The 26658-nt window shown below is 40.8% G+C and overlaps 1 protein-coding gene across 1 annotated transcript; it reads left to right on the top strand.

The window, feature by feature from the left end:
- MEP1A (meprin A subunit alpha) lies at positions 1 to 26019 on the top strand. Its single transcript, XM_070456935.1, has 14 exons — positions 1 to 69; positions 156 to 180; positions 269 to 319; positions 2215 to 2255; positions 3310 to 3385; positions 5903 to 6020; positions 9213 to 9388; positions 14304 to 14525; positions 15292 to 15441; positions 19080 to 19295; positions 21273 to 21746; positions 23144 to 23317; positions 24262 to 24559; positions 25863 to 26019. The coding sequence occupies exons 1-14, from the start codon at positions 1 to 3 to the stop codon at positions 26017 to 26019; spliced, it is 2247 nt and encodes a 748-aa protein (XP_070313036.1).
- The last annotated feature ends 639 nt before the right edge of the window (positions 26020 to 26658 follow it).

Raw genomic sequence — 26658 nt, 5'->3', positions numbered from 1 at the left:
ATGATTTGGATGAGATTGGCTTGCATTATTTCTTTCATCTGTTTTTTTGCCCACATAGCAGCTGTGTCGGTAAGTAGGGTTCTACTCTTCAGGGTATTTAGAAATATTAATTCCAGTATATGTTATCCTTTTTCTGAATATTTATTTCTTTTCAGATTAACCATCTTTCTAAAGGAAATGGTAAGAACTAATTGAAATACATAGAGTGTTTTCTGAACTTTCATTTGCTCAGCAAGACTGATAATAATTTTCTCCCCACTTTTAACAGTATATGATGGAGAATTTGAGGAACAGAAGGATATTTCAGAAATCAACTTAGGTGGGTGTAATTTCTGCCATTATTAATGTCTTTAAATAATTTAAAACTCTGTGATAGAAATGCTGAAAATCTCTTAACTTTCAGAATATGATATTGAGTAACTTTAGGAGAGAACTATTCACTGCTGCCTCATTAGAATTTGCAGCATTTCTGCTATCCAAAAGTCTACAAGCAATAAATGCTGGAGAGGGTGTGGAGAAAAGGGAACCCTCTTACACTGTTGGTGGGAATGCAAATTAGTACAGCCACTATGGAAAACAGTGTGGAGATTTCTTAAAAAGCTGGAAATAGAACTGCCATATGACCCAGCAATCCCACTTCTGGGCATACACACCAAGGAAACCAGATCTGAAAGAGACACATGCACCCCAATGTTCATCGCAGCACTGTTTATAATAGCCAGGACGTGGAAGCAACCTAGATGCCCATCAGCAGACGAATGGATGAGGAAGCTGTGGTACATATACACCATGGAATATTACTCAGCCATTAAAAAGAATTCATTTGAATCAGTTCTAATGAGATGGATAAAACTGGAGCCCATTGTACAGAGTGAAGTAAGCCAGAAAGATAAAGACCATTACAGTATACTAACACGTATATATGGAATTTAGAAAGATGGTAACAATAACGCTATATGCAAAACAGAAAAAGAGACTCAGATGTATAGAACAGACTTGTGGATTCTGGGAGAAGGCGAGGGTGGGATGTTTCAAGAGAAGAGCATCGAAACATGTATATTATCTAGGGTGAAACAGATCACCAGCCCAGGTTGGGTGCATGAGACAAGTGCTCGGGCCTGGTGCACTGGGAAGACCCAGAGGGATCGGGTGGAGAGGGAGGTGGGTGGGGGGACCGGGATGGGGAATACATGTAAATCCATGGCTAATTCATTTCAATGTATGACAAAAACTACTGCAATGATGTAAAGTAATTAGCCTCCAACTAATAAAAATAAATGAAAAATAAAATAACAACAACAACAAAAAAGAGTTCAAAAAAAAAAAAAGAATTTGCAGCATTTCTGAAAAATGAAAACATGAAAAGAGAATAATGGTTAGACTGAATTTTCTAGAACTAGTGAGTATTCAGTGGCTCTAGAAATATATAACAAGATTTTTTTAAATAAAGAATTCATTTTTCCAGTTTTCATTTTGAAATGACCTCCTAGTACCTCACTTCCTATCTCAGAAGTCCCATTTTGAGTCCTAGAGTATAAGAGTTTTGACGCCAATGACCAAAAAGTTTCCTTCTAATTCACCTCTCACTTTTTAAGGTTCTTGGACAAGGTTTCTTTTTTTTCATTGAAGTATAGTTGATTTACACTATTATATTCCTTTCAGATGTACAACTTAGTGATCAAATATTTTTACAGATCATACTCCATTCATATTTATTATAAGATACTGGATATATTTCCTATGCTGTACACTGTATCTTTGTGACATTTATTTTATAAACAGTAGTTTGTCCTTCTTTATCCCCTACGCCTCTCTTGCCCTTCCCAACCTCCTTTTCATTCTTCACTGGTAAAGAGTTTGTTCTCTGTGTCTCTATGTTTGTGTTTTATTATTCACTAGTTTGTTTTATTTTTTAGATTTCACATGGAAGTTATAACATAGAATACTTGTCTTTCTTCATCTGACTTATTTCACTAAGCCAAATACCCTCTAAGTTTTCTTGTCCCAAAAAATGGCAACAGTGGATGCGACAATATATGATATTTATTAGCTATTTACATTTGTTCAATTAAAATGAATTTTTGTATTGTTTCAAAAAGAGTTTAACCACATAAAGATGAATAACTAAAGACAACAATGAAAAAGACTCATTTTATAAGAGATGCGTTTTAGCAATTCTTGTTCAAATATTTCTCTTTTTAAATCCACATCTAGCTGCAGGCTTGGACCTCTTTCAAGGGGACATCCTCTTGCAGGTGAGTACCTTCCAGTGACACCAGAACATTCCCACAGGACTGGCTGTGACAGGACAGTGAGCCCTGCTCTGTCCAGCCCTGCCTGGGATGACCACTGTGGAGATGAAAGAATCTCAGCCATGATTTGTATGCACAAAGACTTCCACTGTGATTGCCGGTTTAAAAAAAAAAAAAAGATGAAAACATTAGTGACTAAAACGAAAGAGTCTATAATTATTAAATTCTTTGTCCACCCAATTTTCCTAAGAAGTGAAGAATGAGAGAGAAGGAAATCCACCACCATACTGAAAGTGACTATTTCAGTTTTGAGGAAATGTAGGTCTCTTTCATAGTTGTTCAATTGTTGAGTCATGTCTGCCTCTTTGCAATCCCATGGACTGCAGTACACCAGTCTTCCCTGTCCCTCACCATCTCCCAGAGTGTGCTCAAACTCATATCCATTGAGTTGGTGATGCCATTCAACCATCTCATCCTCTGTCACCCCCTTCTCCTTTTGCCTTCAATCTTTCCCTGCCTCAGGGTTTTTTTTCCAATGAGTAGGCTCTTCTTCAGGTGACCAAAGTACTGGAGCTTCAGCTTCAGCATCAGTCCTTCCAATAACTATTCAGGGTTGGTTTTCTTTCGAACTGACTGGTTTGACCCACTTGCAGTCCAAGGGACTCTCAGGAATCTTCTCCACCACCACCATTAGGAAGCATCAATTCTTTGGTGCTCAGTCTTCTTTATGGTCCAACACTCGCATCCGTACATGACTACTGGAAAATCCATAACTTTGCCTATATAGACCTTGGTCAGCAAAGTAATATCTCTGCTTTTTAATATGCTGTTTAGGTTAGTCATAGCTTTTCTTTCAAGGAGCAAGCATCCTTTATTTGGTCTTAAAAATTTCTCTGGAAATTTCTATATTGTCTATAATGGACATTTATTGTTTTTATAATTGGAAGACAACGTGACTATTTAAATAGTGTGACAGATTGTGATGTGAGAGTTTACAAAGGGGAAAGGAAGCCAAGGAGACCAGCCATCCAGTCTGCTTTGCCTTTTGTTTCTGCAGAATTCCAGAAATGGCCTGAGAGACCCGAGCACCAGGTGGAAGTTCCCCATCCCTTACATCCTGGCCGACAATCTGGGTAACACTAATTGTTCTGTATTAGAAGCCTTGAGTTGAACTCTTCTCTCTCCTCTCTCTTCCGGGTCATCAGCTTCAAAGTTGAGTAACTGCCAATATCTAAAGGAGTTTCTAAGCTCTGATGAGTCTTTATCTCATGGAAACTCATGCTGCTTAACCAATCTAAGATGCAGAATGTCAAATAGTACTTTTTAAAATGCAGAACACACTAACATGTTAATTAGACCAAGAGAGCAACACAAAGTACAAAAATGGAATACAATTTGACATCAAAACAATGAAAGATGTACACCTGAAATAAGAGTTTTGTTTAAGTGACTCTCAGGATATCAGTTTCAGCATACTGATTTCTTCCCTTTCTGTTGCAAAACAAACATGTCACATTTTTGAGAAATAGAAAAGACCATATTTCATATGTTCATCACTCTCGTTCCTTGGTATTAAAATTTTCTATTCTTTTCTGTCTCTTAAGAAAAAGGACAATATAAATTAGATTTTGCTCATCGTTGGAAATAAGAGTAGTTGGAAATAAAATAAATATTAGAAGCCATGTGTGGACATTGGCTGACCTCAAGCAGCTGACTAACAGCTCAACAGCCACGATGATGTGATGCCTGTCTGGGAGTCCCGTCCTCTGTGGATGGGAAGACTCCAGAGCAGAGGGGAAGTCAGGACAGTGTTGCTCAATCTTAATGAGCTGCTGGGCTGCTCCCACTCTCAGGAGATGTAGATTGTGTTTCAAGATTTTCCATCACTGTATCAGTGTTGCTTCCAGCGCCTTTTCAGGAGAAAAGTTACATAGAAAAAAATGCTATTGTTCTCAGTTATGTTCTTTATTGGAGTATAATTGCTTTACAATGTTGTGTTAATTTCTGCTCTACAGCTAAGTGAATCTGCCACTGAATACATAGATCTCCTCCCTCTTGAACTTCCCCTCCTCCTTCCCTCCCAATCCCACCCTTCTAGGTCATCACAGAGCTCCCTGTGCTATACAGTTGGTTCTCACTAGCTATCTATTTTACACGTGGTAGTGTATATATGTTAGTCCTAATCTCCCAATTTGTCCAACCCTTCCCTTCCCTCCCCTCACAGAGTCCACATGTCCACTCTCTGCGTCTGCATCTCCATTCCTGCCCTGCAAACAATGAGATGTGATTTTTAAATCCACCACTCTCAGTGTTTCCACCATTTGGGTTGAAGATAACAAAAGCAACATAAGCTTATAGACAGCGTGACTTGAATTATAGTCAAACTGTTTTCTTACATTTTGTGGCAACCAAGCTGTCTTCAATTTAAAGATATTACTCAGTGAGAATACATAAAAGTTCATGAAAATCTTCAAACAGGTTTAATGCATGCTCCTACTGTTGTTGTGTGTGTTATTCCCACAATTTATTTACTGATTATTCCAATGACTTCCTTTAATGACCTTAATATGATTTTATGACATCTGAATGTAGAGTCTCTGACTCAGGAGTTCCTTAAATAAAGGCCAGAAAAATGTGAGATAAGTACATGGTAAAGTGCCAAGAATGATAAACTCTTTGGGAGAATCCACAAAAATCAAGTATGCAAGAATACAATTTAATTTTATAGAACTTAACTTAATTTTTAACTTAGAGACCTACAACCAACGATGGGGTTAAAAACCACACACACACAAAGTGAGAAACAATCTCCTTTCCTCTGGTGTATCTTTCTTCTCCACCTTGTCCTTGTCTTATGCAATACCAAGGTAAGCACACGTGCGGGTTAAGCAAAAGTAGTGACATTTGATCTTTGGTCATCAATCCGCAAAGGTTACTAACAGGCCTCTATTACTCTTGCTGATTCAGGTACATAGGTTTCTGCTGCTTTGGTTCCAAACTTGGGTTACAGAAATCTTTTCTAAGGCTGTCTGCAGAACTCCCTGTCTAGCCTTGTCATCTCATGGGGATCCTACAGGGAAGCTGTGTAAATGTGACACTTAACTTCTTATGCTTTCAGAACCCTCAAATCTCTCTCAGTTCTGCTGTCTTTCTCCAGCAAGAGGGAGAGTCTCTTTAGATTGGGGGAAGGAACCCCACTCTCACTGCTTCTCTCCAAGGTAATTTGTTTATCCAGAAGACAGAAGTGACTCAAGTCACTTCTGTCTTCTGCTCGGCAATGTTGGTCTCTTGAGGCAATGCACTCAGAATTTTTGCTTAAATGAGGGAAAACGAAAGGGAGAAAGTGGGGAAATTATTTTATGATTTTGTTCAGCTACACATACCACAGTGTATTCTTATTCTGCAGAGATATATATATATATATACACACATACACACACACACAGACATATTATGTATTTAGCATTTAGTGTGTTTGTATACACAAATGGTTTGTCAGTTTTAGTTTCCAAGGGCTATATTGAGTATCAAAAAATCTATCATGGACTTCAGTGGATTTCATACAGCAGCATGAGTTTCTATGTTTCTAGGTTATATATATTATCCCAGATCTAGCTAAGGCTCACTGGTAGCTTTATTGATTTCTGCAGCACTGAATGCCAAAGGAGCCATTCTCTATGCCTTTGAAATGTTCCGCCTCAAGTCCTGTGTAGATTTCAAGCCCTATGAAGGCGAGAGCTCATACATCATCTTTCAGGAGTTTAGTGGGTGAGTATGAAATGTTACAGAGTGTGAAATCCATCCTCTGACTTAGAAAAAGTGACAGATCTCTTTTAAAGACTAAACAAAGAAATTGGAAAGAAACTAAAAGCAAAATCAAATATTTCACTGTGAATTTCTTAAAGTGGCATCACATTTTTATTGTGCTCTATGAAGAATGCATTGTTTGGATACCTCTAGGAACCAGGGAGACTCATCTCAGTTCTTTTCTGGGTTGAGGTCATGTTTTAAATTACAGCCCTTTTTTAAAAAAAAAAATCAAGTTTATTAAAGCTTCATTCTATTGATGGTACTCTTTTCAATTATTAGTACTCTGTTGGCTAGACTTCTCTGAAAAGTTCTGTCAATGTAAGTGATATTATATGATTATTTGCTTTTCTCTTTCTGATTTACTTCACTATGTATGAAAGTCTCTAGGTCCATCTACACCTCTGCAAATGGTACAATTTCATTCTTTTTAATGGCTGAGTAATATTTCATTGTCTATATGTACCTCAGGCGTAGAGAACAAACAGGGATACCAAGGAGGGGAAGAGGGGATGGGATGAATGGAAGATTGGGACTGACATATATACAGTATTGATACTATGTATAACATATGTAACTAATGAGAGGCTGAAGCTGAAACTCCAATATTTTGGCCACCTCATGCGAAGAGCTGACTCATTGGAAAAGACCCTGATGCTGGGAGGGATTGGGGGCAGGAGGCGGAGGGGCCGACAGAGGATGAGATGGCTGGATGACATCACCAACTCCGTGGACATGAGTTTGAGTAAACTCTGGGAGCTGGTGATGGACAAGGAGGCCTGGCATGCTGTGGTTCATGGGGTCGCAAAGAGTCGGACACGACTGAGCAACTTCACTCACGCATAGTTGCTTTACAATGTCCTGTTAGCTTCCGCTGTACAGTGAAGCGAATCGGCTATATGTACACATATATCCCCTCCTTTTTTTGGATTTCCTTCCCATTTAGGTCCCCACAGAGCACTCAGTAGAATTTCCTGTGCTATACAGGAGGTTCTCAGCCAGTCAGTTCAGTCGCTCTGTCCATGGGATTTTCTAGGCAAGAGTACTGGAGTGGGTTGCTATTTCCCTCTCCAGCTATAGTCCAATAAAAATTAAGAAAAAGAAAAAAAAAAAAGACCCACCTGGAGGTTTCTCTTCACATTGTGGTGCCCATCACAGCCTCTAGGCGTTGCCTGGATTTGGCCGTCTAGTTGTGAAGGTGGGGATTTTGTATATCATGGATGAATAACAAAGGGAGAGAAGGAAGTTAGCATTCGTTTTAGCTTCTCAAGAGAAGAGTCTTAGACCTCATAAGGTGTGCAGTTGGCAGGAGGGGCGGTGGGGTAATAAGTACACAGCTCTAATATGCTACGGTGAACGCAGACGCAGGATCTCTAACACAGAGGGAATCGAAGGCTCAGGGAGAGCAGGGCCGAGTGTCAGAGAGATGGAGGAGAGGGAAGACTGTAGAGGCAGAGGAGAAGGAAGAACAAATAGAGAGTGGGAAGAGAGGTAACATCCTGTGTAACAAGGGATGCTCAGCTCCGAGCTCCGCGGTGACGGAGATGGGTGGGACGGGGGGAGGGTGAGAGGCAGGTCCAAGGCGGAGGGGATATACAAACATATAGCTGACTCGTGGTGTTCTACAGCAGAAACTAACATTGTAAAGACATTATACTTCAATAAAAGATAAACAAATAGTAAATTTAAAAATTTTTTGAAAATAAAATTCTTTCTTGGAAAAAAACCAACCCATCAATCTGGGGACTCTCATTGCCTGTGGTTGGGATGTCTCTTACATGTAAGTTAGAGGGAGAGAAAAAGGGGGGAAGAAGGTCCAGGGAATGACTGGCCCAAAGCACCCCAAACCCTTGGAGATCCTGATGCTCTGAAGCTGGAGGTTAACAGGCTTCTTCCAGAAAGATAAGGTCAAAATTTCAGAGTGGTAATGCCATGGTATTTTACAACTTATACCTTTCTTTGGGAGAGGGATGTTAAAAATGTTAAATAATATATGCTTCCTCTGGATTGTGGATATTTTGCAGAGTAAATTCTGACTTGGTAATGAAATGCTATTATCCGAGAGGCAAGGCAAACATGGTGATATTTGCACAGCTCAATACATTTACTAAAGATTGTTGAATTGTACCCTTAAAATTGGTGAATTTTATGGTGTGTAAATTACACCTTAATAAAGTTGTTAGAAAATAACTAAGATCCGTTTTTGAGTAGAATTCAAGTCTATTAGCATCTGAACATATAAGATGTTAGCAATTTGGGGAAAGCAATAGCAGGTAATTTAATGTGATTGTCACCAAGGAACTCACACTTCATTGGTAGCATTTAAAATGATTGGTACATCTCTCATCTTGTTGAGCACGGGTCAGTGTATAGAGCCTTGTTCCTCAACTTAAAGGGGGTAAGGAGACAATTTGTGTACAGCTCCTGGTTTGCTAATAGCGATGGAAAATCAGATTTATGAGCAAAAACAAAAATAATTGGGAAAAAGAGGGAAAGAGCCTGCATGTGAGGAATTTAGAGTATCTGCCAGCAGTTCCCGAGTCCACTATTTTCTGAGGGAATTTATGAGTCTTTCTTGCCTGGAGCCTTTTAGACATAAGTTAGGCAGCCTGCTGTGTGCTGTCATAATGCTGCAGATTTGGAAAAATCCCAAGATATGAACTTGATGAACTTGCATTTTTAATAAGGGTCTTTTTCATAATCATAAAGCATATAGTTTCTCATTACAGAAAAAATGAAAAGTCATTAAAATGTAAAGGAGAAAGTATAAATCAACCATAGCCACCACTCAGAGACACCTTTGTGGTATAAAAACAATAGCATTATTTTTTTTGGACTGCCCCATGGGTTTGTGACGGTGAAGAAAATAGCCAGTTTTTCCTTCTTTTTACCTGATGCATTATTAGGTTTGATTTTCCTTTGAGTAGATACCACTTTTATAATGGTCTGTCACTTGTAAAGCCTACATAATAATCCCTCCAGGAAATGCTGCTTTTTTAACCAGTCACATAGGTTGAACCATTAGCGTACGAAAAGACTAATAATAACTTCTTCTTAAAATCAAACCTAACCTTCAAATTTGTATTCTGGAAACTTAGGAATTACAGCCACTTGAGAATTCTCTAGAAGAAAATTTCTATCTCCTTTCTAAAGGTGCTGGTCTGAGGTTGGTGACCGACACGTGGGACAGAACCTCTCCATTGGTCAGGGATGTGACTATAAGGCCACCATTGAACATGAGATTTTGCACGCTCTGGGGTTTTACCATGAACAGTCAAGGACAGACCGAGATGACTATGTGAATATCTGGTGGGATGAAATTCTTCCAGGTGTGTATGAACCCAAGGTGGTTGGGTGGAATTTGCTATTACCTTTATCACTTGCTCAGATCAACCCTGGGATGACCAGGCCAAACCTATGTGTGAACAGGAGCTTCAGTTTCTCCAGGAGGAACACAGACTATGACCTCCTCTCCTCTGGGCTGAGTTGATCTGATCATAATTGATCCCAGATAAGGGTCTCAGGAAATGAGGAATGTTGTTCATCTCAATGTGGGGTTGAAAAGTTAATCAGATGGTTTTGTTTTGCTTCAGTGTTTTTGTTGAAACTCTATCTAAAATTCTACTTCCTGTCTTAGTGTGTAAAATGAACTAGATCCTTGAGGATGTCAGGGTCCCTTTTTTTCTGGGTGTGAAATCTCAAGTAACTTTAGGAAAGTAGAAACTGTATAATAAACTTGAGATACTTGAGGATTTTTGTGCTCTACCAAATCAACAATATATGTTTAAAAACAGAACAACAACTACATTAGGGAAAAAAAAAGCTCTTTTAGCTGAAATTATACTCCCAATTTTGTTAACTGTAGCTAATAGTTTGGAGTTTTGATTAACCAAAATGTATAAATCTTTTATTTATCCTTTCTAAGTGCCTCTTTTTTTTCCCTCCAGCCCATGCTTTGTAAAGGATAACACAATTTTATTTCGCATGTTATTATGCAGTTATTCTAACAATTCTGATGTTCTTTAGTTTTGTTGGATTTCCTTCAACACTACCTACCTTCTTTGTTTGAGACAACTAAGCTGAAAGCTTTTGAGTACATCAAAATATTATTATCAAAGAATTGCCCAATGGGTGGGGGGAAATTCCATGCCGTGTTTCTGAAAACACCTAGTTTTTAAATAGGAATTAGTTCAGGAGGTGGAAAAGCATTATTTTTGGCAATGATAGCATAATGAAAACTTAATGGATTGGAAATGCCTTAGGGATGACCACACATGGTTTTCTTGAAGCAAATCATGGCCTTGTAATTATCTGTTTCATTTAGATCTCAATTTCACATATGAGTTCATGGATAGTAGTGCATCTCTAATAATTTTAAGGACTTGGAAGGACTGGCCATACTTTAAAATAAAGTGTGAATCCCCAAAAGACTTCTGCCAGAACTAGCTCCTTGGGAGGAAGCCGCGTCAGTGGTTCTCACAGGAGGAGGGGGTACAGATGGCTAATTCTATTACACCATGTGTCCCTCTTGGCACCTCCTATTCTGATATTTTATGAAGGTGAAGTGCAGGTGGGAGGAGGAGAAAGCATGTGGTTTGTAAAAACCTAATCGAAGGACTTCCCTGGCGGTGCAGGGGTTGGAACTTCACCTTCCAATGCAGGGAGCGGGGATCTGATCCCTGGGTTAGGGAGCTGAGATCCCCACATGCCTGGTGGCCAAAAAACTAAAACATAAAACAGAAGCAATATTGTAAGAACTTCAATTGAAACTTAACCAAAAACCCTAATCCATTACCAGGTATGAAATAATAGATCAAAAACATATGCTTGTCTCCCTGGCCTAATTGCTTTATATCTCGGTCTGTGTAGAGGGGACAGAAGAGGGCAGGTCAGAGGTCAGAGAACCAAGTCTCTGACTATGAGGCTCAGGGCGTTATTAGACTGTCTGTGTTTGCTAGAGGCCTGAATTTCTCACTTTCTCTTCTGTATACTTAACTCTGCTGAACATGACATGAGGAAGCAGAAAATATGCTCGTTTTTAAGTCTTGAAGAACATGATGCTCAGTGCTTTTAAGATGGTTTTAGGCTATATGAGGGCTTCCCTGGTGGCTCAGTGGTAAAGAATCCACATGCAATGCGGGAGTCGTGGATTTGATCCCTGGATGGGAAGATCCCCTGGAGGAGGTCATGGCAACCCACTCCAGTATTCTTGCTTGGAGAATCTCATGGACAGAGGAGCCTGGCAGGCTACAGTCCATAGGGTTGCAAAGAATCGGACACAGCTGAAATGACCTGCATGCATGCAGGCTACATTAAGGCTCTCCCCTTTATGTGGGAAAGAAACTGCCTACAATGCGGGAGACAATGGTTTCATCCCTGGGTTGGGAAGATCCCCTAGAGCAGGAAATGGCAACCCACTCCAGTATTCTTGCCTAGAAAATCCAATGGATAGAAGCACCTGGTGGGCTACAGTCCACGACTTAGCGAGTAAACAACAACAAAGGCTATAGGAAATCCCCTTTCTTGAGGGATTCTGCACATTTGCCCGGAGAGTTTGCAGATGTGCTCAGCTCTGGGTTGAGCGTGGATGACTCACCATGTTTGCTCATCTCCAGTCTATGTTTTCATCAGGTGTAATTCCTTATGCCTCAATTGCCTGCCATCACTGGAGAAATTTTCTCAAGCGAGACATTCGGTCCAATTAAGATCATAAGCAATGGCAGTGTTATAACTCAGGGTAATTTATGACTTTTGCCGCATTTTGTCTTCAGCTGATGACAGTCTTATTATTTACACTAAGAAGAGACTTCCCTGGTGACTCAGATGGTAAAGCGTCTGCCTACAATGTGGGAGACCTGGGTTCGATCCCTGGGTCGGGAAGATCCTCTGGAGAAGGAAATGGCAACCCCCTCCAGTACTCTTGCCTGGAAAATCCCATGGACGGAGGAGCACGGGGGTCCTGAAGCACCCGGAGGGCTACAGTCCGTGGGGTCGCAAAGAGTCGGACATGACTGAGCGACTTCACCTTACCTTGCCTTAGAGACTCTATTGGCAATACAGTTCTCTCCCCCAATCCATCTCTGTTTCTGAAGTCTGAACTGTGTTTTCTGAATCTGTTTTTTTCCATTAAGGAGAACACGTCTGAGGTTTAGCAGGAATCTACAAACTACAGAACTATAGCCCATGGACCATATCTGTTAGCTTTTGTAAACAAAGCTTTATGGAAACACAGCCACTCCTGTTTGTTTATGTATTACCTATGGTTGGTTTTGAGCTATACCAGCAGAGATGAGTAGTTGTGACAGATACCATACAGCTTGCAAAGCCAAAAGTATTTTCGATCTGACCTTTTACATAAAAGGCTTGCCCATGATCTCTACTTTACAAGATCACTTCCTCTTCAAGCCCTCGGTTATGAGTTCCCTGAAGGCAGGACCACACTTGTCCTAGTCACTGCCAGGGGCCACCACCCACCTAAAACAGCTCCCAGTAAATAGTAGGCATGACAAAACTGTGTTGAATTAAATTTTAAAATGTATTAAAAGCATTTATTGGGTCAAGCATTCTGATAAGTCTCCTTGAATAATAAAGAATAAAGTCATCTATTCTAATCCAATGATTATATTGAAAGTTAAGGAAAACAGCCAGTGAATTGAAAGTGCCTTGCCTAAGATGCTGCTGAGAGTCACCAGGGGATTCCTGACCCTAGTCCTCACACCACTTTGATGCTTTTTATAATGTTAAGCTCTTAACTGCCATCGAAGGACCAAGTGCTCTAGAAGGAATGACTTTCCTCTTTGCCTATTTGGGTCATTTATCTCTTGTAGTCTGTCTTACCTTTGATCCCTCTCGGGTTAAGTCCCCACAGAAGCCTTGTGAATTGGAAGGATGAAACATCAGTATTCTCATTTTATACTTAAAACGAGTTTTTGATCAGAGGGGTTCACAGGTTTTTCCAAAAGTATTTGGGGGCCACCTGGAAAAGTTCTCCAATTTTGAGTGTACCTGTGTTGATATCTTTGAAAGGTGATCACAGTTTCTTCTAATTAATAAATACAGTTGGATGGAAAGCTAAAAAGGGAAAAGGAGATGAAGGTGGAAATTTATGATTGGGAGAGCTAAGCATTCTCGTTCAGTTTTCCAGTCACTCCCTAAGAAGAAAATAAAAAATCTGTGAACTTCCCATTCCTGTAGCTACAACAATAAATTATTAATGGCTGCTGGATTAAAAGAACATCTGAATGGTATCTCACTTTGGCATTTCACTTTACAATGCACATTCTCTTCCTTGGGCTAATGTTATAAAAAATATTTTCCATTTCTATTTTGAAAAGAAAGTCTGTTTTCTTCCTATTTTATTTTTCTCATCATGGGGCATTTTATGGAGCAAGAGAATGTGAACCTTGATTGACAGGATGCGATGTTCTTGTTAGCTGCTAACCTTTTTCTTTGCCCCTCCGGTTTTTTTTTCATAACTTGTTGGAGAGTTGTCCAGGTATAACTCTTGGTGGATGAGGTACTTGGCTGGTAGTGAGATGAATCAATCCTGAATATTTTCCTGAATTCAAAAACTCCTTACTTCTGCCATAAGGAATATCTGCCTCAACTTTGATATTTTCTCTTCTCTTTCTCAAAGTCTGTGTGTACACACACACACATATTTATTTATATGTATAAAAATGAATCTTTGATTTAAATATACACTTAACAACATGCATTTTATATTATATGCTATTAAATATGTGCATATTTGTTATTAATATAATATATACTTTAATGTTCATTATAGTAATTTTATATACTATTATATAGCATACTAATACATTGTAATAGGGCTTCAGTCGTAAAGAAGCCATCTGCTAATGCAGAAGATGTGGGTTCAATCCCTGGGTCGGGAAGATCTCCTGGAGAAGGAAATGGCTACCCACCTCAGTAGTCTTGCCTGCAAAATCCCATGGACAGAGGAGCTTGGTGGGCTATAGTCCATGGGGTTGCAAAGAGTCAGACATGACTTAGTGGCTAAACAACATAATACATTGCAATATTATTAGTAAATATTAATAAATACATAAAATTTTTAATATATTATATAATTATAAAATATGTTAAATGTGTGTGTATACTTAAATCCAAGAAATATTATCCTGCCCCATCCCCTGTTTGGTCCCTGCTTGAGTATCTAGTCAGAGGGTGGGGCAGGAAAATGGCATGATGACTCAGGACATGTGGACTCCCTCCTGACAGGTTACCAGCACAACTTTAACACCTATGATGACAGCTTCATCACAGACCTCAACACACCCTATGATTACGAGTCTCTGATGCACTACCGGCCTCTCTCATTTAACAAGAATGATAGTGTCCCTACCATCACCACCAAGATCCCTGAGTTTAACTCCATCATTGGGCAGCGTATGGATTTCAGTGCCATTGATTTGGAAAGGCTGAACCGAATGTACAACTGCAGTGAGTACCTCTGAGTCTGAGGACTGGATACCCCCATTGACCTTATAGGTTTCCCATACATTTTCCTTTGTGTTAATTTGCTAATTTCCTGTCCATTTCATTAAGGGAAATGGACAGACTACATAAACTTAGTTTCTCTCTCCTTAGAAAAAAATACAACACCTACCTCACAGAATGGTTACGAAAATCAATTACGTGGTTGCATTTTGTGAAATGAGAGTATTGGACCAATGAAATTGGAATTGTCCTACTTCTTTGGCTTCCTTCTGAAGGATGCATTATCATGTACAGCTCAAGATAGTTATAAGCTTGAAAGTATTTTGCATCTTGCAAAATTCTTTGTTGGGCTTAGTGGCTCCTAGGGTCATCTAATCCTCAGAGATGAGATGTTGTCTAAAATGGCTCTGCTAGTCTTCTGAGACACATTCTTTAATCCTGTTCAATATATACGTAGAGAAGATCTACTAAGGGCAAGGCCCATCATAGTTGGTACCTCTTTCTTAATTGAAAGGAGTTCACAGTTGGCGTTTACAGCAAAGCATGACGGTAAGCATTTTTATCATTTGACTCTGTGAGGTGTGTAGGGCTGCATCTGTGTTCGCAGGTTCCATGATCTAATGGGTGACAGTAGGATTTGTATTTGATAAAATAAAAACAAAAGTTTCATGATCCTGCTACACAGGGAGGTCTTAGTAGCCTGAGACGTTAGGCATTTGAAATGACCTGCCCCAAGTTTTTAACCAGGTGACAAAAATATCATTTGCAGCCACAACTCACACCTTTTTGGACCACTGTGATTTTGAGAAGGCAAACATCTGTGGGATGATTCAGGGTACCAGGGATGATACTGACTGGGTCCATGAGAACAATGCTCAGCCTGGACAAGCGGATCACACCTTGGCCGGACAATGCACAGGTCAGTAAAGGCAGCGAGGAACTACGCTGAGGTGGTTCACCAGGTTCAAGGGGTAATGGCAGACGCAGGTTTTGCTTCAATCGGAATGTTTGTTATCAAACCTGAAACTCTGAATGAGGACAAAACACATTTCTCATATCTTTATTATTAACTCCATAAAAAGCATCCAGATTCTGGACATGCAAAAGAAAGATATATTTAAGCAATAACAAAACTGATACAGACAGATGGTTGATAAGATACAACTTTGTACTTATAGATTGTTTATTTTATATACAGTAGTGTGTAGTGAATGGTACTATACTCATTATTTTGTAATAATTATAGGGAGAGTTGTAGTATATATATATGATATATATATATGTATATGTGATATATATATATATATAAAACTGAATCACTAAAGTTTATATATATAAAACTGAATCATTGTGCTGCATGCCTAAAACTGTTATGGCACTGTAAATCAACTATACTTCAATAAAAATTTTTTAATTAAAAAAAAAAGGATGGGAGTTTGTAAATTAGGGTAATGTCTCTAGAGCAGTGCCCTCCAATAGAACTACAGTGTGAACCACATATGTAATGTAAAATTTCCTAACAGTCACATAAAAAAAGAAACAAAGGAGTCTCTTCAATAATATAATTTAATCCAATATACCCAAAATCTTAGCATTTCAATGTGTAATCTATATAGAAGCTATTAATGAGGTACTTCACCGTTTTTTATAGTGAGTATTTGAAATCTGGCATTCTTTTATCCTTAAAGCACATTTCACTTTGAACTGACCACGTTCAAGTGATCGATCAGCATGCATGTTTGGTAGCCACTATAATGAATAGCATAACTTCAGATAGTTCCTACACATGATCTGTGCTGTGAAAAAAAGCCATAAAGTCAGAGGAGACCTGGGTTTAAAATCTGGCTCCATCTGCCTAATTGTGACCACAAGAAGTTGTTTTTGTTGCTGCTGTTAAGTCTTTTGGCTTTTGTAAGCCATCAAGCTTGGAGAAGGAAGTGGCAACCCACTCCAGTAATCTTGCCTGGAGAATCCCATGGACAGAGGAGCCTGGCAGGCTACAGTCCATGGGGTCACAAAGAGTTGGACAAGACTGAGTGACTAAATAACAATAACAAGCCATGAAGCTATTGATACTTCATCGTGAGCATGGAAGGAGACAAAGCATACAGAGTCTTAAAGAGCAGACCAGTCGCTTCACTCCCTATTACTTTTTCCTCCCATTTTCCCCTTTTCTCTGGAGGTTCTATTTATTTTTAAATTTCTATCTTAAGACCCTTTTATTATGTGCTTGGTATTGAAATCATGTCAACCCTATTTGCAAGCAGGTGGGGTAATAAATTATAATTGCCCTTTAGAGACTGAGCTGTTATCAAGTCCCTTAGTCCATACCGGTGTGACTGTTGGTTAGAGTTCCTTCCCAGAAGAGATCTAGCTTATCACCTAGATACCAGGCCAGCAGGGGGACTGTCAGAGGCTGTAAACCATGGCCCCTCTCCCTCCCGCCATGACAGAGGGTGAAAGTCTCTGTCACACATCAGATTATTAAGCGTATACTCTCCAGTGTCAAAGGGTGATGTGTACCTGAGGTTCTCTCTCAATCCCCATCGTAGCCTCTAATCTAATCTCTCCTGTAGGCTTGCTGCTAGGTTAATGTGCAAGTTCAGCTAAACAGAAACGTGACCTCTGTGTGAGAAGAATCTGCTGACTATTCTAGCACTTTAGTAGGAAAGGAATGGACCATAACCCAGAGAAGGATCTTGAAAAGCTTTATCAGGTTAACTTGACCAGCCACTATGCTTCTTCCACAGGAGGCACTTAATGGGACCAGGTTTCCTCCGCTAGAGAGCACTGCATTATTTGGGTAGATGCATAGACTCAAAAAGCTTGAAGGATAGAAGCCATTTCCCACTTGAAACCCAGACAGATGAGTGCACACACCCAGTCAGTGGCAGCATCAGGACAAGAATTCAGGACTCCTGACTCCCCAGTCTGAGTTACTGAATTTGCACTTCATACTTCTGACTATATCTGGTGGAATTCTTGATCAAGGACCACCCGGAGACCTTCTTAGACCTGTGAGCTCTTGTTTACCTTAACCCAAGCCCTCGGCAATTCACAACACTCAAGTCTCAGGCTTCTAAGATCAAGTATTGAGAAGATCATACAGGAAAATATAATTTTCCCTGATGAAATAGTAAAGCCGTTACAATATATTTCAACTTTATGGAAAGCTTATTTAAATATCATTGCTTGCAGTCAATAAGGAAGGCATGTGCCCCATGTATGAGGCAGGATGAAGCAGGCATTTGTAGTGTCACAGAACATAGAACTGTACCAGATGTTTACTTCCTTTTTACTTGGTGAAATGTTTTGAGTGGAGCATTTGGTAAGAAGTTGTGTATTCAGTTCAGTTCTGTTCGGTTCAGTTGCTCAGTCATGTCCGACTCTTTGCGACCCCACGGACTGCAGCATGCCAGGCTTCCCTGTCCATCACCAACTCCCGGAGCTTACTCAAACTCATGTCCATTGTGTTGGTGATGCCATCCAACCATCTCATCCTCCATCGTCCCCTTCTCCTCCTGCCTTCAATCTTTCCCAGCATCAGGGTCTTTCAAATGAGTCAGTTCTTCGCATCAGGTGGCCAAAGGATTGGAGTTTCAGCTTCAGCATCAGTCCTTCCAATGAATATTCAGGACTGATTTCCTTTAGGATGGACTGGTTAGATCTTGCAGTCCAAGGGAATATCAAGAGTCTTCCAACACCACAGTTCAAAAGTATCAATTCTTCGGTGCTCAGCTTTCTTTATAGTCTAACTCTCACATCCATACATGACTACTGGAGTAAGTTTAAATGACTTCTTTATGTGTGAGAATTGTTCATTGCCCTTGACTTTGAAGAAGTGAGCTGGTTTTCCAAGTGATGTTTATGTTTAGCCACTTGCCTGTTTGAGGGGAGAGAATTTTGAGATACCTGAGTTGGGTGAACCCAACCTCTGGCACAAATATAGACCCTTTACCTCCTACTTTAATGTCCTTCCAAGACTTTTTTCCATTCAGGAGAAACCCTCAATTGGTCCCTAACATGCTTTGAATGCCTCTTCTTTGGACATAGGAAAGGTGATTTGTTACTAGTGATCTACACCTAGTTATTTGGCTAGGAAAGGTTGAAACTGAATCCTTATCATTGTGAATATGTAAAATACAACCCTTAAAACTTTGAAGCCCACAATTTTTGACATAACTAGGAGGCCAGCTCTTTTCCTGGGAATGAATCTTTTAACAACACAGTTGAAGAAAATGGAACTCATCTCATAGACACTAAATTCCATCAAACTTTGCTTAAACCCTGTATTTCCTTAAATCAAAGGTGTACATGTCCCAAATTTGGGAACGAAGGTAATCAAAAAGAGATAGTGGGGCGCTATGGCTTCCACCAGCAATTCTGTCAATGGAGATAGAGTACTTACTGACAAACCACCTTTCTATTTCCTCTGAAGAGTTCCGGCCTTTGTTGCTTGGATAATGGCCGGGGCTCACTGTTGTCACCTTGCCTGGGCTGAGGGAAGCCTGGGGTGTGGATGGGCAGAGATGGGACTGTGGGGTCCTCTCCCCACAGGCGCCGGCTACTTCATGTACTTGAACACCAGCTTCGGGGCAGCGGAGGAGGCGGCCATGTTGGAGTCTCGGATTCTTTACCCCAAGAGGAAGCAGCAATGCCTGCAGTTTTTCTATAAAATGACAGGCAGCCCTTCAGACAGACTGGTCGTCTGGATCAGGAGGGATGACAGTACGGGCATCGTGCGCAAGCTGGTCAAGGTGAAGACCTTTCAAGGTAATTGGAGGCGTCCTGCGGGGACTGACTGGGCTTCACACCCAGGACTGTGCTCTTTGCCCTCCTTCCCCTCCCCCGCCCGTTTCACCCTCCTCCCGCTCTCCATTCCGCCTCCTCCTCCCAATCTTCCTCTCCTCTGTCTCCCTCCTTTCCCTTGGCCTCCTTTCTTCCTCTTCCAAATGCATAATGCCTGGCATGCTTTAACCACTCAAGGGATGCTTTAACAATTCAAAAGCCGCGGTTTCAAGTGAGGCTGAAATATACTACTGTAAGAGGCCAGTCAGGGAAGGAAGAAAGGAAATGATCGAAATGTAAATATCCAATTTTCTCTGGAACTTTGGAGAAAGCCAGGACAGAGAAAACTGGTGATTCCAGGGTGGAGACTGGAAGGTTAAAGGAAGCAGGAATTGATGCTGAGGGAAAGAACATGGTTAGACAGTGGACCACAGTTGTTTCTGCATCTGTTTCAGCAAAGTGAAGGATACCTTTATTTAATACACTGAAGTACCTTGAAACCTACTTGTGAATTTGGTGGGAAGTAAGCCATTCATTTGAAAAGACCGTGATGCTGGGAAAGATTGAAGGTGGGAGGAGAATGGGAGGACAGAGGATGAGATGGTTAGATGGCATCACCGACTCAATGGACATGAGTTTGAGTAAACTCTGGAAGTTGGTAATGGACAAGGAGGCCTGGCATACTGCAGTCCATGGGGTTGCAAAGAGTCAGACACGACTGAGTGACTGAACTGAAGCCGTTTGTATACATTAACCACTAAAAATCATTTATATATTCCTAAGTGATATTTTGTGTATTTCTATGAGAAGATCATGAAAATCATATTAATAAAATGCTAAGGTAGTTAGGGGATGTGAGAGTAATCTGACTGAAAATCAAGATCTAGGGTTATAAAAGCTAAGTACTTACATTCATTCTTTTATTGTGGTGATGGTTCATTCATAAACAGAAAGGGAGAAATATGTTTTTCTATTTTTTCATTCAGCAAAGAATTTCTCAGTTAAAATGATGAGTCCAGATGAAGCATTCTGTGTACTTCCAGAAGAAGTTGCTGCTCTTTTTTTTAAAAACAAATTTTCTTGGCTGTGCCATGGGGCTTGTGGGATCTTAGTTCTCTGACAAGGGATGGAACTCATGCCTTCTGGATTAAAGGGTGGAATCTTAACTGTTGGACTGCCAGGAAAGTCCTCAAAACCAGTCAGTGTTGGTTTTACTTATATATTTTTTTAATATTTTGGCCATGCTGCCGAGTATGTGGGATCTTAGATCCCCAACCAAGGATTGAACCCATGCCCTCTGTAGTGTAAGCATGGAGTTTTAACCACTGAACCACTAGAAAAGTCCCCAGAAGCTGCTGCTCTTGAAAGGAGGAGGCTTCCTTTGTCAAAGGCTACTCAGAAGAACAGGGGCCCAAATTGTCCCTACTCAGGCCACTCTGTGAGTAGAAATGCTACAAATAATGGTTTTGAGGAGTTCACTTTTCTGGCTGAAATTTACAGAGCATCTTTAGTAAATGGAGGGATGACAGCTAGGTGCCCTTTAAGAGGGAAGAATTTGCTGTGTTACCAAGGATTGTAAATACGGACATATGAAATTGCCATCTTTTGACTTTTGGCTTATCAAATGTCTTTTGGGAGCATGCAGTGCTAATATTAATGCATGCGGTGCATTGTACCAAGGGAAAACCCAGAACCTGCAGAATGAAATAATAATAGAAAACAAATTCATAATTATGATTTTTATGAGAAATCAAAGTAGGTCTTTTTTTCCCTCTTTTTTAGCTGTTTTCCCATATCAGATGTGTGACTTTGGAAATGTTTCTTAAGTTTATAGCAGATCTCTGCTGTGTTTGTTTGTGAAGTTTACATGAGATCATTCATGTAAAGCACTTGCCGCAGTACCAGGCTCAAAGTCCAAAAATGCTGGCCACAGTTGTTACCAATTTTATTCTCTATCCTCAGGAGATTTTGATCACAATTGGAAAATCGCCCATGTGACACTCAGAGAGGAAAAGAAGTTTCGCTACCTTTTCCAGGGCACAAAAGGTGACCCCCAGAACTCAAATGGGGGAATTTACCTGGATGACATCACTCTGACAGAAACCCCATGCCCCACAGGGGTTTGGACAGTCCGGAATTTCTCCCAGGTCCTGCAGAACACGGTGAATGGGGACAAACTCCACAGCCCTCGATTCTACAATTCAGAGGGCTACGGTTTGGGGTTGACCTTGTACCCTCAGGGCAGAACGAGCTCCGGGAACTCTGGGTACTTGGGACTCAGCTTTCACCTGTGCAGTGGAGAGAATGATGCTGTCCTCGAGTGGCCAGTGGAGAACAGACAGGTGATCATGACGATACTCGACCAGGAAGCTGATGTCAGGAAGAGAATGTCCTCCAGCATGGTGTTTACTACGTCCAAGTCCCAGACATCTACAGGTAGGTGGTTGGAAGAACTGCTCCTCCACCTGGAAGGGCCACCAGATACGGTTCCCATCTGTACAGGAGAAATGAACTTTCTTCTCACACTTCCTCCTTGGGCACATATTGGTATATCCACTGCCGTGCCTAAAATAGATAGCTGCTGGGAAGCTGGTGTATAGCACGGGGAGCTCAGCCAGGAGCTCTGAGACGGCCTGGAGGGGTGGGATGGGGGATTGGGAGGGAGGGGATATATGTATACTTAGGGCGGATTCATGTTGTACACCAGGAACCACACAACATTATAAAGCAATTGACACTGTAAACCATTTATCCTCTAATTTAAAATAAATTTTTAAAATATCATCGTGTTGGAGCATTAAGTTAAATTTTTCTTTTTTCTTCAATTGATGCATAGTTTATTTACAATGCTGGGTTAGTTTCTGGTGGACAGCAGAGTGATTCAGTTATACACATATATTCTTTTTCATATTCTTTTCTCTGATGGTTTATTACAGGCTGTTGAATATAGTTCCATGTGCCATCCGGTAGGATTTTGTTGTTTATCTATCTTGTACACAGTAATTTGTAGCTGCTAATCCCAAACTCCTAATTTATCCCTACTACTCCCTTTCCCCTTTAGTAATGTTTGTTTTTCTATGTAAATTAAAATTTTCCATATCATCTTCTCTCACATTCATAAATTCATCCATCGAGCATCTAGTAAGGGCTCGCAATGTGCCAAATTATGTGTCAGTTCCTTAGACTACAAGCAAATCAGGAAGATCCTGCTTCACTGAGCTAGTCAGTGGTTAAATACTCAGAATTTGTGAGGCTCTGTGCTGAACTGATGCACTGACTCCTAAATTACTGATTGGCAGTATGTCCATGAAGCAAAACTGCATAACAAAGAAATGGGCAAGTTATTTTTTTTTCAAAAGAAGAGACGTAAGCCTTAAAAGGAAGATGCTATAGCTGTCTCTTCCCCTTCATTGGGGAAGTCACTCAGTACTGGACCATGACCCTTCAGAGCAGTGGTTCTCTCTGCTCCTACCTCTCCCAATTCTCAGTTTTAATTCTCCTGGAAAAAGTAAATAACCTGATTTTTTCCAACACATTTTTTTTTCTGATTAACAAAGCCCTTATGGATAAACAGGGTTCTATTGTATAGTACAGAGAACTATATTCAGTATCTTATGATAAACCATAATAGAAAAGAATGTTTAAAAAATGTATATATACATACACGTATAACTGAATCACTTTGCTGTACAGTAGAAATTAACATACGATTGTAAGTCAATTATACTTTAATTAAAAAAAAAATCCCACAAAACTCTCTATACTCATTAAAGACAAATGGAAAGTGAAAGATAAAGCGATAATGTGATTTTCTGTTATCTGTAACTTTGCAGCTATAAATGGCTCCGTCATCTGGGACAGGCCCTCGGTCGTGGGGTCCTATGACAACAGTTGTGAATGTTTCAGAAGCGTTGACTGGGGTTGGAGTGCTGTCATCTCCCACCACATGCTGAAAAGGAGAAGCTTCCTTAAAAATGATGACCTTATAATTTTTGTGGACTTTGAAGGTATTTTGCTTCCTTTCCTGAATCCTATGTTCTGGGTGTTCTACTAATTTTACATGGACTTTTAAGCATCTCATGAAAGGTGGGGATATTCTGGGGGGCAACTAGGTTAAAAAATAGTTCTGCTCTAAGGGAACAAGGTTTTACTCCTTTTTTCAAGGTCTTCTGTCTTCATTTGAACTGTCCTTGGGAGAAGCTACAATTTTAGTGCCATCTTTTTTCATAATTCATCAAATGTGACAGTTTTCAGACTGACTTCAGTGTAATGTCAATCTATCCATGCTCACGTGCTGCTGCTTTTTTTTTAAGTTAAATAGATAAAACCATAATTGGACTACTTTTAAAAATAAACACGGCAAAAAAAGAATGAAGTCTTGCCATGTGTGACAACATGACGGACTTGGAGAGTATTATGCTTAGTGAAATCAGTCAGACAGAGAAAGCCAAGTATTCTGTGTTTTCACTTATATGTGAAATATAAAAAATGAAACAAATGAATGAATATAATAAAACAGACTCACAGATATAGTGAATATAATAAAACAGACTCACAGATATAGGGAACCAGAGTGGTGGGGGGGGGACAAATTAGGCGGAGGGGATTAAGAGGTACAAACTACTGCGTATGAAATAAATTACAAAGGCGTAATGTACAACACAGAGAATATAGTCAATATTTATAATAACTTTATGGGGAGTGTAACTATAAAAATGTCAAATTACTATGTTGAACAACTTAAGACTGATATAATATTTAAGTCAGTTGTATACATCAATAAAAATAAAAAATAATAAACAAATAGCTGACATTATAAAAATCTACTGGATTCAAAGCCACTTTCCTGTGTCACTAAAGGTGATGTCCAAGAGCAGTAGACGCAGCCCAGGGAACTTTCTCCAGGAGTGAAAGTGAATTGTCCTCATGTCCTTTTGTCTATTTCCTCGAGATATCACCCATCTTAACCAGACTGAAGTTCAAGTTCAAACCAGCAGGCTGACCCCCCAAGGCCTTGTTCTCCATGGCCAGGAGCAGCAGACCTCAGAAGATTCGAGAAAGGCCTCTCTAGAGACAGCCCTCCCGAGCAGCCTGGACCAGGGGCAGCATAGCCGACAGAAGCGGTCAGTGGACAACACAGGCCCCCTAGAGGACCACAATTGGCCACAGTACTTCAGAGACCCGTGTGACCCGAACCCTTGTCAAAATGAGGGCATCTGCATGAACGTGAAGGGGATGGTGAGCTGCAGGTAGGCCCGTGGTCGGGAGGGGCACAGGTGAGGGGTGGCAGAGAGGAGCCCCATGTCTTCTTATCCTGCCAGAAGGCACAGTTCTCAGCTCAGAGCATCTATAGCATCAGATGGTCAACTGTGGCTGTCTTGGACTCCACGAGTCTGTGTCCCGGATTGACAGGCAGAGCCAGGGTCCTGCCAGAGCAGAAGAGTCTTGAATCTCCTCTGGGGCATCGTCAACAACAGCTTGAATGTTGTTGGAATTTTGAACTCTACTGCAGGGCTTAAGAGTGACCCAGAGCTTTTAGCTTCCATGCTCCATCATGGCGAGACTCAGGACCAAGCTTAAATCTGCCCTGACTACAGATATTCTTATGAGTTATTAATTATGATTATTTCTATTGTCCATTAGTTCGTTGTCCTATAATCATAGTCATGTTTTCAATAATAGTAATAAAAATATCTGATATTTGGGGGCTGCTTGCTGTATGTCGTGTGCTTCCCCAAGCAGTATGCATGCATGATCTAAATTATTCTTCACAGCCACCCTGTGACATAAAGGCCCTTCTTATCCCCCTGTAGGGCATAAGAAATTTGAAACTTAAAGACATAAGTAATTTGCCTATAAATGCTGGAGCTGGGAACTGCATCCAGGTCTGACTATCTGTACTTTGCTCTGTTTAATAATTCTTTTTATAATGCTTGTTATTTGTATAAAATATTTCATAAAAGGATGTATGGGATGACAGAAGCATCACTTTCATTTGACCGAATAGTAGCAGATGTGGGAGCTGGTCTGATTGGTTCAAAATATCAACATTTCTTCTCACCTCTTTTTTTCTTTAAACTTTGACTTTTTTATTCATCATGGATTTTTGTATTATTTTTTCTTTTTTTTAATAGTAAAGGAAATGTTCTTTAATTACTGAGTTTTTTTTTCTTGGCCATGCCCTGTGGCATGTGGGATCTTAGTTCTCTGACCAGGGATCGAACCCAAAGCAGAACCCATTCTGCAGTGAAAGTGCAGAATCCTAACCACTGGATCACCAGGGAAGTCCCCTTCTCAGCATTTTTTGATCTCCACTTTGTTTCTTCTTTGTTAAACTTTTATTTTGAGATAATTCCAGATGTGCAGATACACTGATACAATGCTACAGAATTCCTAGTACCTAGAGTCAACACCTTCGGTAACCAAATTCCAATTAGCAAAGCCAAGAAATGAGCATTAATGAATGCAAATGCGATTAACAAGGCCATTGTTGCTGAGTCGGTCTCACCCTCCACCCCCCCCCCACCCCCCCGCCCCGTCCTGTCTCCCCAGGTGCGTCTCGGGCCCCGCCTTCTTCTACACGGGGGAGCGCTGTCAGGCCCTGCAGCTGCATAGCAGCGTCCTGGGCCTGCTGATTGGAGGCGTGGCCAGCATGGTCTTCTTGACCTTCACCATCATCTCCATCCTTTACCAAAGGTCAAGGCAGTGATGCCCCAGGACCTCAGCAAGAAGCAGAAACGCCCCCTGCCCTTGGACCTGCCCTTTCCTTCCAGTGCTCGGTGTAGTTGGGGCTGTTTTTCCAGCCTTGCTTTGCCTCCAGCCTCCTGGGTTACCCTTCTGTTTTCTACGCCCCTGCCCCACGTGGCTCTGTCACCCTGCTCTGCGCTCCCGATGAACCCAGTGTGTGCCGTGACCGCACTCATACCCCCGACTGTAAATTCTTTAGTGGACTGTCTTTCTCATAGATGGTAAGCTCCATGTGGGCAGACTCTCCTGTACCCTGCTAGCCCAATGCCTGGGAGCCTGACTGGCCCAGCACAGGGGATCAGTCAGCAAAAACAAATGAATGGACCAATAACTGAATGAATAACTAGTAGAAACTCTCTGCTTTCTACTGCAGGTAAGACATAGACAATGAAATGCACACTTCTTTTTGTTCAGTTCAGTTCAGTTCAGTTGCTCAGTCGTGTCCGACTCTTTGCGACCCCATGAACCACAGCACACCAGGCCTCCCTGTCCATCACAAACTCCCGGAGTTTACTCAAACTCATGCCCATCGAGTCGGTGATGCCATCCAGCCATCTCATCCTCTGTCGTCCCCTTCTCCTCCTGCCCCCCATCCCTCCCA

Source organism: Odocoileus virginianus, chromosome 27 (genome assembly GCF_023699985.2).
Source record: "Odocoileus virginianus isolate 20LAN1187 ecotype Illinois chromosome 27, Ovbor_1.2, whole genome shotgun sequence".
Taxonomy (NCBI): domain Eukaryota; kingdom Metazoa; phylum Chordata; class Mammalia; order Artiodactyla; family Cervidae; genus Odocoileus; species Odocoileus virginianus.
Note: the sequence above shows the minus strand (reverse complement) of the source record. Positions and strands in the feature narration are given on the sequence as shown.